Here is a 12,227-nt window from a genome sequence, read left to right as displayed (position 1 = left end):
AGTCAGTGATGGTCTGGGGTGCCAGTCAGCTGCTGGTGTTGGTCCACTGTGTTTTATCAAGGGCAGGGTCAATGCAGCTAGCTATCAGGAGATTTTGGAGCACTTCATGCTTCCATCTGCTGAAAAGCTTTATGGAGATGAAGATGTCATTTTTCAGCACGACCTGGCACCTGCTCACAGTGCCAAAACCACTGGTAAATGGTTTACTGACCATGGTATTACTGGGCTCAATTGGCCTGCCAACTCTCCTGACCTGAACCCCATAGAGAATCTGTGGGATATTGGGAAGAGAAAGTTGAGAGACGCAAGACCCAACACTCTGGATGAGCTTAAGGCCGCTATGGAAGCATCCTGGGCCTCCATAACACCTCAGCAGTGCCACAGGCTGATTGCCTCCATGCCACGCCGCATTGAAGCCGTCATTTCTGCAAAAGGATTCCCGACCAAGTATTGAGTGCATAACTGAACATAATTATTTGAAGGTTGACTTTTTTTGTATTAAAAACACTTTTCTTTTATTGGTCGGATGAAATATGCTAATTTTTTGAGATAGGAATTTGGGTTTTCATGAGCTGTATGCCAAAATCATCAATATTAAAACAATAAAAGGCTTGAACTACTTCAGTTGTGTGTAATGAATCTAAAATATATGAAAGTCTAATGTTTATCAGCACATTACAGAAAATAATGAACTTTATCACAATATGCTAATTTTTTTAGAAGGACCTGTAGTTTCAGCAGGAATCAGATGTGTGGCACGTAGGGCTCCGACCATTGGCCAGAAGGTCAGTCCGAGCTTAGGTTTTTGATCAAGGAACAAAGACAAAAAAAAAAAAAACCTACATGGTTGACATATAAAGGATGTTACAAATGTGGCAGCAATAAATGCATATGCCGCAATTTTATCAATGTACCCAGCAGACAAGAACACACATATACATTGATAATAGATTTTTATTAAATAGCATCATAAAAGACAACAAAATAGACAATAGTTAATATAATATAAATAGCAGTAATGCAGGAGCGCTGCGAATCATCGACACACCGGATAAATGTACCCCCTTCATACACCCCTCCTAATGGCTTGACAATACTATTAGGCCTCATGCACACGACCGTTGTTGTGTCCCGTGTCCGTTGTTCCGTTTTCCGTGATTTTCTGCGGACCCATTGACTTTCAATGGGTCCATGGAAAACTCGGTTAATGCACCGTTTGTCACCCGCGTCCGTGAAAAAAATATGACCTGTCCTATTTTTTTTCACGGACAACGGTTCGCGGACCCATTCAAGTCAATGGGTCCGTGAAAAAACACGGATGCACACAAGATTGTCATCCGCGTCCGTTTTTCCCTATCATTTGCATGGCAAACTAAACTGACAGACAAAAACAGACACGGATCACGGAACAACGGAACCCCTAAGATGTCAGTATCAATACATAAGACACACACTTGCACAAATCGGAGCCCATGTAACAACAACTAGCATGTAACCACCAGTTAAATGTGTAATGGGGGAAAAACCTTGGTGAGCGCACCCCGACGCGCGTTTTGCTTGGCTTCTTCAAGGGGCGTGTCTATCCTGCCTGAATCGTAATCTTAAATAGAGCTACAGCTGGGGAAATCAGCCACTCACATAACACCATGTACCACGCTAATACGCCGCTGACGTCACATCCACCCATGCTAGAACCAGGAAGTAAGGCCGGTGACGTCACATCCACCCATGCTAGAACCAGGAAGTAAGGCCCGTGACATCACATCCGCCCATGCTAGAACCAGGAAGTAAGGCCCGTGACGTCACATCCGCCCATGCTAGAACCAGGAAGTAAGGCCGGTGACGTCACATCCGCCCATGCTGGAACCAGGAAGTAAGGCCCGTGACGTCACATCCGCCCATGCTGGAACCAGGAAGTAAGGCCTGTGACGTCACATCCGCCCATGCTAGAACCAGGAAGTAAGGCCTGTGACGTCACATCCGCCCTCACCACAACCAGGAAGCAACCTCTCGCGTGAGCTACATACATTCACGTAGTTCGGCATAGGATATGCTAATATGGATCCCGATCAGGTGACGATGAACGTTAATCATGTTTTCAGATGTTAAAAAATGACGAATATTTGATATAGCGAATATATAGCACTATATTCGCGAATTCTTGAAGTTGCGATATTTGAGATAAATATTCGTAATTCGAATATTCGCGCTCAACACTAATCAGTATAAGATGGAACTCGGATAGCCGCACTGTACGAGCCGAGCTCTTATGGGATTGCTCAATTTAATCCCCTGATAGTGCCAGTAAATGACAGCAAGCAGAGATCTTGAAAAGCAGGAGGAATTGATACAGAAAGTATATTGGAAAATTGTATAATTCTTTAAAATGACCTTCAGGCTGGATTTACGTGTCTGCATGCCAACCGTGTTGTCTGCGGAAATTAGTCGGATATCACGGCCCAACCGTGAGCTAACAGACCCAAACTTAAGACATTATAGGAACCTATTATGCTATCAGTTTGAGACAGTTAACCCTTAAACGGACTTGTTAGAGGAGAACGATGGACCACAGGGCAAAAAAACTGCTTTTTAGCTCAATTTGCCGCCACAGTTTAGGGGTATTTGTCTCTCTTGACAGTGGAAGTGACAATGGATGTCTGCAATCTGTGCGGATCAGTATTTATTCTGAAACTGCAACTCCCAGCATACACGGTCATGCTGGGTTTTGTAGTTTATCAACAGGTGGAGAAACACAAGTTGCAGAACGTTGCCTCATCCTTTCTCCTTGAAAGATATTTTGCCTCTCCCTCACCAAGGACAAGTCACTGCAGTACCTAACAGTCGCTGCTAGGGGAGCCCGCCGACACTCGGCATAGGAGGACAGCGCCGAGCGCTCCAGGCCCTATGACGTCACTCTGGTTACCGGAAGTGACAGTAATTTCCGGGGTGAGGAGGTAACCTGTGTGACGGGGGTCGCTGCGCCAGAACCTCGTAAGATAGTTCGGTAAGTACAGACGGGGGTTTTGGGGAGAAGGATAGGGGTTGTGGGCAGTAATGGCATTATTAGGACGTCATTTATTTAATTGAGTTAAGAATGTGGAGGGACCGGTCATTCCGGATGGATATGTGCTGTGAATGTACACCACCTATGGACTGTAATTATAGGGTGACCATATGGGGTGTTATAGCTGACCATATGGGGGAGCATGGCGTTACAGCTGACCGTATGGGGCGTTACAGCTGACCGTATGGGGCGTTACAGCTGACCGTATGGGGCGTTACAGCTGACCGTATGGGGCGTTACAGCTGACCGTATGGGGCGTTACAGCTGACCGTATGGGGCGTTACAGCTGACCGTATGGGGCGTTACAGCTGACCGTATGGGGCGTTACAGCTGACCGTATGGGGCGTTACAGCTGACCGTACGGGGCCTCATAGCTGACCGGGGGTATGGGGGGGTTCCATAGATGACCGTATGGGGGTACGGGGCGTTATGGATAGGTGCATGGCGGGTTGTAGAGAAGAAGAGTGTATGGGGATACAGGTTGTTGCGTGGTTGTATCGGTGGGGCTTTATATAAGGGTATATGGGTTGCTCAGACGTTATGGGTGGGTGTATGCCACTGCTGGGTTGCTTGTGAAGGTGCTATCAGGACATTTTAGATATCTTTGTAGACCCTTACATGGAGACGCAGGATTCTTCAATTTCTTTAGTTTTCAGTCATTTCTAAGTCCTTATCATTGCCTGCATATAAACATATGTATGAATAAAGCATGTTTTTACCTGTGGCACAGCGACCATGGTGTGCATCCCCTGCATCGTCATTCCTATCCTCCTGTGGGTCTACAAGAAGTTCCTGGAACCCATCATCTATCCTGTCATCTCCCCTTTCATCAGCCGGTTATGGCCCAAGAAAGCGGTGCAGAGCGACCCGGCCTCAGCAAGCAAGGGCAAAATAGAGAGCAACGGCAGTGCAAAGGTAAAAGTCCTTCATCCGCAGTTATAGATCCAGAGAAGATACAGCCGGCACTCCGTGTGTCAGTGATGCGGTGCGCGCGTCCCTCAGTTATACTCGGCTATCCTAGTCTCATGCAGCAGTGCACATACTAACAGCATTCCATTCAAATAGGCGATTTGAGATTAGGGTTGCATCGGGTATCAAAGCATCAATACTTTGCCCTGTTCAGTCCAGTACTGACATTGTTAGTATCTCAATACTAAGCTGCGCTGTTGCACAGTTTAGTAGCAGGTCGGACTGAAAGAACATAGCACTCGCACTACCCGGTGCACACCATGCTCTGATCATCGGGCACACTCTGTATCGGTGACCCCTCTATATGTCTGCAGTGCTTCCCCTCAGACTGGGATGTCCTGGTCATGTGCGTTATGGAGAAGACACCTCCTGTATTCCTGGAACATCTAAGTGCTACTGACTCGAGAGCTGCTGGCAGACACACAAGCCTGGCTCGTTATAGCCTCCTGTTAATGGCACCTGGCGGCCTCCCCACAGCACACCGTATGGACAGTATAGGATCCAGCTGGAGATCTCTGCCCCAGAAACACCCACATGAACAATACAGGGCGCTCCACCAGCGCACACTGTCAGTAATGAGAGCGGCAGCGCACAGATCTGGATCAGCCATGTTTTTTGTTCATTTCATTTTTTGTTCGTGTCACGAAGGGCAACCTCTGGTCAAACACAGCGGTGCTCTGTGCCAGCAGCTGGTCACTGATACGTGAGTGGTTAATAATTAAGTGCACAGCCAACAGATCATGGTTGACAACCACTGGTGGCAGCCATCGCTATGCTCATAGGGGGTTTATCCAGCTTTCCCCAGACCTGCAGTTGGACCATAAACCTGTATTATGTACTTCCACCGCCTTTCACCTACAGCTCTGCCTGATGTCAGTATGCACCGTGAGGTGACTTTCACATCAGTGTTTTTTTTATTCTGGTTTTGAGATCTGGCAGAGGATCTCAAAACCTGAAAAAAAAAAAAAATCACTTCCTTTTCATGTAATACATCTGGATGAATCCCTTTCGTCTGCATATGGTTGTATTAAATAGCAACTGAACAAATTGGATCCGGCATGAAGATCATTGTAAGTCAGTGGGTGCTGGATTGGTTTTTTAATCACAGAACTGACTTAGGCTGAGTTCACACGGGTGAGATTTCCGCGCGGGTGCAATGCGTGACGTGAACGCATTGCACCCGCACTGAATCCTGACCCATTCATTTCAATGGGTCTGTGTACATGAGCGTTGTTTTTCACGCATCAGTTCTACGTTGCGTGAAAATCGCAGCATGTTCTATATTCTGCGTTTTTCACGCAGCCCTGGCCCCATAGAAGTGAATGGGGCTGCGTGAAAAATGCATTGCATCCGCAAGCAAGTGCGGGTGCGATGCGTTTTTCACTGATGGTTGCTAAGAGATGCTGTTTGTAAACCTTCCGTTTTTTATCACGCGCGTGAAAAACGCATTGCACCCGCGCGGAAAAAACAACGCAATAGCAGACAAAACTGCCTGAACTTGCTTGCAAAATTGTGTGAGTTTCACTGAACGCATCCGGACCTAATCGATCACGCCCGTGTGAACTCAGCCTTAGGCCTCCTGCACACGAACGTTTTTTTACACGGTCTGCAAAAACGGGGTCCGTAGGTCCGTGATCCGTGACCGTTTTTCCGTCCGTGGGTCTTCCTTGATTTTTGGAGGATCCACGGACATGAAAAAAAAGTCATTTTGGTGTCCGCCTGGCCGTGCGGAGCCAAACGGATCCGTCCTGAATTACAATGCAAGTCAATGGGGACGGATCCGTTTGATGTTGACACAATATGGTGCCATTTCAAACGGATCCGTCCCCATTGACTTTCAATGTAAAGTCTGGAGTTCTGTTATACCATCGGATTGGAGTTTTCTCCAATCCGATGGTATATTTTAACTTGTAGCGTCCCCATCACCATGGGAACGCCTCTATGTTAGAATATACTGTCGGATATGAGCTACATCGTGAAACTCATTTCCGACAGTATATTCTAACACAGAGGCGTTCCCATGGTGATGGAGACGCTTCAGGTTAGAATATACAAAAAAACTGTGTACATGACTGCCCCCTGCTGCCTGGCAGGTGCTGCCAGGCAGCAGGGGGCAGACCCCCCCCCTGTTTTTAACTCATTGGTGGCCAGTGGGCCCCCCCTCCCCTATTGTTAACTCGTTGGTGGCCAGTGTGCGCACCCCCCTCCCTCCCTCTATTGTAATAATAGCATTGGGGCCAGTGTGCGCGCCCCCCCACCCCCCCCCCTCCCTCCCTCTATTGTAATAATAGCATTGAGGCCAGTGTGCGCGCCCCCCCAACCCCTCCCCCCTCCCTCCCTCTATTGTAATAATAGCATTGGGGCCAGTGTGCGCGCCCCCCCACCCCCCCCCCCTCCCTCCCTCTATTGTAATAATAGCATTGGGGCCAGTGTGCGCGCCCCCCCAACCCCCCCCCACCCTCCCTCCCTCTATTGTAATAATAGCATTGGGGCCAGTGTGCCCCCCCCCCCGATCATCGGTGGCAGCGGAGTAGAAGATTCATACTTACCTGGCTGCTGGCTGCTGCGATCTCTGTGTCCGGCCGGGAGCTCCTCCTACTGGTAAGTGACAGGTCTGTGCAGCGCATTGCTGTCACTTACCAGTAGGAGGTGCTCCCGGCCGGACGCAGACATCGCAGCAGCCAGCAGCCAGGTAAGTATGAAAATCTTCTACTCCGCTGCCACCGATGATCGGGGGGGGGGGGGGGCTGGGGGTTGGGGGGTGCGCACACTGGCCCCAATGTATTAAAACAATAGAGGGAGGGAGGGGGGGGGTTGGGGGCGCGCGCACACTGGCCCCAATGTATTAAAACAATAGAGGGAGGGAGGGAGGGGGGTGCGCACACTGGCCACCAACGAGTTAACAACAGGGGAGGGGGGGGCCGCACAATGATATTCAAACTGGGGAGGGGGGGGGGGGGGTCTGCCGCCTGGCAGCCCTGATCTCTTACAGGGGGATATGATAGTACAATTAACCCCTTCAGGTGACGCACTATCATATCCCCCTGTAAGAGATCGGGTGCTGCCAGGCAGCAGGGGGCAGTCTTGTACACAGTTTGTAGTGTATTCTAACTAGAAGCGTCCCATCACCATGGGAACGCTTCTGTGTTAGAATATACTGTCGGATCTGAGTTTTCACGAAGTGAAAACTCAGCTCTGAAAAAGCTTTTATGCAGACGGATCTTCGGATCCGTCTGTATGAAACTAACCTACGGCCACGGATCACGGACACGGATGCCAATCTTGTGTGCATCCGTGTTCTTTCACGGACCCATTGACTTGAATGGGCCCGTGAACCGTTGGCCGTGAAAAAAATAGGACAGGTCATATTTTTTTCACGGCCAGGAAACACGGCTCACGGATGCGGCTGCCAAACGGTGCATTTTCCGATTTTTCCACGGACCCATTGAAAGTCAATGGGTCCGTGAAAAAAAACGGAAAACGGCACAACGGCCACGGATGCACACAACGTTCGTGTGCAGGAGGCCTTTCATTGATTTTCATGCCGGATCCAGTTAGGCCCCTTTCACACGGGCGAGTATTCCGCGCGGATGCGATGCGTGAGTTGAATGCATTGCACCCGCACTGAACACCGACCCATTCATTTCTATGGGGCTGTTCACATGAGTGGTGATTTTCACGCATCACTTATGCGTTGCGTGAAAATCGCAGCATGCTCCTCTTTGTGCGTTGTGGTGTGATAATCCACGCAACGCAGGCCCCATAGAAGTGAATGGGGTTGCGTGAAAATCGCAAGCATCCGCAAGAAAGTGCGGATGCGGTGCGATCTTTGCGCACGGTTGCTAGGAGACGATCGGGATGGAGACCCGATCATTATTATTTTCCCTTATAACATAGTTATAAGGGGAAATAATAGCATTCTGAATACAGAATGCATAGTCAAATTGCGCTGGAAGGGTTAAAAAAAATGTAAACAAAATTTAACTCCCCTTAATCCACTTGCTCGCGTAGCCCGGCATCCTCTTCTGTCTTCATCTGAGCTTTGTGCAGTAACAAGGACCTTTGGTGACGTCAGTCATCACATGATCCATCACATGATCTTTTACCATGGTGATGGATCATGTGATGACTGTGACGTCACCAAAGGTCCTTGTTACTGCACAAAGCTCAGATGAAGACAGAAGAGGATGCCGGGCTACGCGAGCAAGTGGATTAAGGTGAGTTAAATTATTATTATTATTTTTTTTTTTTAACCCTTCCAGCGCAATTTGACTATGCATTCTGTATTCAGAATGCTATTATTTTCCCTTATAACCATGTTATAAGGGAAAATAATACAATCTACAGAACATCGATCCCAAGCCAAACACGCGAGTGCAAAACGCATTACAATGTTTTGCACTCGCGTGGAAAAATTGCGGGTTTTCCCGCAACGCCCGTGTGAAAGAGGCCTTAGTTCAGTTTCGCAGACTGGACACAAAGCCACAGCTTGCAGCTAACCATAATGGAATCGGAAGGGAATTCATCCTGATCTGGTTTGTTCTGTCCCTATTGACAATGAATGGGGCAAAACGGAATAGTTTGGAAATCCTCTACCGACTCTCAAAACCGGAATGGAAAAGGCTGATGTGGAATTAGCCTGAGCCCGGGATTCGATTCACGGTGGCTCGGGATGAACAAAACTATAATATAGCTGTGCAGGACAGACAAAGTATTGTATCGAATTTCAACTTTCTACTTGGAATCCCTCTTCTTGCGATCGATGGGGGTCCCAGTGCTCAGCCCTTAAGAAAATGAAAATACTTAAATATTCCTTTTATTATAAATATATTCCCAAAAGTATTTCATTAGTTATAATGGCTCATTTTGTCCAGGGAGCAATTATTAGGAAAATTAAAATGGCCTCCGTCCTATTAGCACACACAAAACCTGTCCTAATCACACATGAGGACAAGTTATTTCAGAAAACTGAGCCAAAGAGCTGCCTCATCCTACGGTCAGGGATTATGGCTCTGAATACAGCTGATCTTCAGCTGAATCTCTGTGGGATTGGAGTTCATGAGGAGACATGAAGTACAGAAAGGATGGACAGGACAGACTGTGGTGACGTGGGGTTGTGGTAATGGAGACTGCATACAAGTGCTGCTGCTCATTAAACATCCCCACCTCCTCTCTGTACTCCTCATGAACACCATTCCTACAGGGATTCAGCTGAAGATCTTATCATCTGTATTCAGGATCATAATCCCTGACATGTAGGAGAGGAGGATGAGGCAGCTCTTTAGCTCAGTTTTGTGAGGTAACTTGTCCTCCTGTGTGATTAGGACAGATTTTGATTCCCCTAAAGATTGCTCTTTAGACAAAATGAGCGATAATAACTAATAAAGGTTATTTGGGAATATATTTATAATAAAGGAATATTTAAGTATTTTCAATTTTCTTAATTCCTGGAGAACCCCTTTTAAACATTTCAGAGTAACAGAAGAGTTAGAGGGGTATTCTCATCTGGGACATTAATGGCATATTGCTGGCCGCATCGTTCACGGGAGCATAGGTCATTGATATTCTACTCCTGGAAAATCCCTTTAAGGCCTCATGCACACGGCCGTTCCTTGAATGGGTCCGTGATCCGTCCGCACCGCAAAAAAAATAGAACCTGTTCTATTTTTTTGCGGTGCGGAGGCATGGACGGAAACACCACCGAAGCACTCCGTAGTGCTTCCATGGGGTTCTGTGCCTCCGTTCCGCACCGCAGCTCCGGATTGCGGATCCATTCAAGTGAATAGGTCCGCATCCGTGATGCAGGGAGCACACGGCCGGTGCCCGCATATTGCAGACCTGCTGTTTGTGGGCTGCAATACGGCCACAGCCGGGCAATGGGTGAGTTTGTTTTATTATTGCTGTCTGCCTATGTCCTTCTTTTTTTTTTTTTTTTTTTTTTTTTTCCCCCCCTACAGCCTTCTGCTTCATCTGCAGACTTCTGCTCCCTGTTGCTTCTTCTATCTTCTGATTAAAAATTTAGCTTCAAGGCTATGGCCATTTTTTAATGATTTGCATTTTAGGCTAAAAATAATTTTTTTGCAATTGTTCTTTATTAAAAAATGTTCAGCCACTCTTGAGATAGAAAGGTTAAAAATCTGTCTGTTGGCAGAGCATCACTTCTCAGCCCCAGAGGAACATGTGAAGATCTTCTGACCTCTGGTATGGCTAACCTCCGGCACTCCAGCTGTGGTGAAACTACGACTCCCAGCAGGCTCCATTCAATTCTATGGAGTTCTGAGAACAGCCAAGCAAGGGGGCATCTTGGGAGTTGTAGTTTTACCACAGCCGGAGTGCCGGAGGTTAGCCATATAAGTGAGGTGTAAACACTCATTATAGCAAAACTCTTACGCTGGGTTCACACCTGAGCGTTCTAAAACGAGCGCTCTGTATGCGCGATTGTACGGGCGTTTACAATCGCGCATACAGAGACAGGGGTGCACACATTGTCGCGCGTTCCCGAATATCTATGTGCGGGAACGCGCGACAAACGCCCAAAAAAAAGCTCAAGCACTTGTTTGAGCGTCGGGCGTTTTACAGCGCGATCGTATGCGCTGTAAAACGCCCAGGTGAGAACCATTCCCATAGGGAATCATTGGTTCTTGCCTGTTGTGCGTTTTACAGCGCGTAGGAACGCGCTGTAAAACGCTCAGGTGTGAACCCAGCGTTATCACACTGATAAGACTATGCTTTAATGAGTGATTATGAGGTCAGGGGAGCAGAGATAAGGCCTCACTGTCTGTCTGAGAAGGGAATCTCTGTAAACATACCCCTGTATCTGAAAAACGGCTGAACATTTTTTTTAATACCACTTGAAAAAAAGAGTTTTAGCCCAAAAAGAGTAAAATGCAAGCATAAAGAAACTGCCCTGAGGGGTCCATAGCATTTAACTGAGAGTTTATGAGCTGTTGGGCAAATAGAGATAAGGGCTACAGATGGCGCCTGTGGGGCAGCGGATGGAGTGAAAGCTGGAGGGGGAAACTGCTGACTTTTTTTTTTTTTTTTTATAAAGACCAATTGTAAAAATGATTTTTAGGGTAAAATAAATGGAATGTAATAATAAAAATGCCCCCAACAATGTCCATAGCCTTTAAGGTGCTCACACCCATTAGATGAGACTGCGGACTGTGATGTTCTCGCTGGGACTGGACGTCTGTCTGTCTGTCTGTCTGGTGGTAATGGGGGGGGGGGGGGGGTTCCGTCCATTATTTGGTGTGTAGTAAGTACTTGCACTGTGTTTCTCCTCTCCGTCTGCGTGTCCGGTCTCTGATTCTTGTCTCTCTCTGCAGACGGACAGTAATGGGACTGCGAATGGGAGCGTCGCTCAAGAACATGACGGGACGGCGGATAAAAAGACGGACTGAGAGCGCCACCCGTAATAAAGGACTGAACACTCTGACCTCCCCCTTCCAGGGTCTCTCGCTCTCTTTTCTATAAAGGATGATTTTATTTATTGATTTATGTAGACAAGTAACGATGCAGACTCCTCCTGTACATATTAATATATTGCATTCCAGATCAAATTTCTAAAAAATACTTTATAACTGAGTAACAGAAAAAAATAAACTATTGGTCTCTGTACTGTCTATTTCCTCTGTTGTAATGTGTTATGAGAACGAACAGCGGTGCTTGTCCTGGTTCAGGAATAGAATCCCAGAGCTGTAGTGGAGACTGACACACAGCAGTGGAAGAAATGGGGATGGGTATAACACTGGCTAAGTATAGGGACTGATATCAGAGGGTCATGGATGCCACCTGAGTGGCTGACTGTCTACAGCTAATGATGAATGGCGGAGCTGGCGGGTATGTGAGCTGCCCCTCTAGTGTATATGTGATGTCCTAGCATGGCGCCTGGTGGGCAAGGTCATCCCAATTCCTGTTCATCCTATAATGGAGCACCAGTCCCTACAGATGCCATGCAGCCATTATTTCTGTGCTGGGGTCCAGGTGTGGCCCACGAGGCTTTAAGGCAGTCAATGGTGTTGTCAGGGGCTATGGGGCACAGTGCTTTACATGACGTCATAAGGGCAATGTTGGTGATGTGCCCTCATGCCACAGAACACCTGGTGATCTCATCACAGATGGCAAGGGCATCACCATCGGTGCCAGCCCTATCATTTGAATAAAGTGTCGAGAATGTGACATAGAGCGTATG

At 47.5% G+C, this 12,227-nt stretch overlaps 1 protein-coding gene across 1 annotated transcript; it reads left to right on the top strand.

Moving 5' to 3' along the window:
* The first annotated feature begins 2,903 nt into the window (after window positions 1-2,903).
* On the top strand, window positions 2,904-11,658 carry C1H18orf32 (chromosome 1 C18orf32 homolog). The gene is made up of 3 exons (XM_044292644.1): window positions 2,904-3,004; window positions 3,795-3,979; window positions 11,362-11,658. The coding sequence occupies exons 2-3, from the start codon at window positions 3,800-3,802 to the stop codon at window positions 11,434-11,436; spliced, it is 255 nt and encodes an 84-aa protein (XP_044148579.1). The 5' UTR covers window positions 2,904-3,004; window positions 3,795-3,799; the 3' UTR covers window positions 11,437-11,658.
* Window positions 11,659-12,227: the final 569 nt, after the last annotated feature.

The sequence above is a fragment of the Bufo gargarizans genome, chromosome 1 (genome assembly GCF_014858855.1).
Source record: "Bufo gargarizans isolate SCDJY-AF-19 chromosome 1, ASM1485885v1, whole genome shotgun sequence".
Classification (NCBI taxonomy): Eukaryota; Metazoa; Chordata; class Amphibia; order Anura; family Bufonidae; genus Bufo; species Bufo gargarizans.
The sequence above is the reverse complement of the archived record's forward strand: the minus strand, read 5'-3'. Positions and strand labels throughout refer to the sequence as shown.

Bases quoted from the DNA above. Each gene is read 5' to 3' on its own strand.
- C1H18orf32 (XM_044292644.1), top strand. From the start codon at position 3,800: ATGGTGTGCATCCCCTGCATCGTCATTCCTATCCTCCTGTGGGTCTAC. The intron at 3,980-11,361 runs GTAAAAGTCCTT...CTCTCTCTGCAG, and splicing joins AGAGCAACGGCAGTGCAAAG to ACGGACAGTAATGGGACTGC.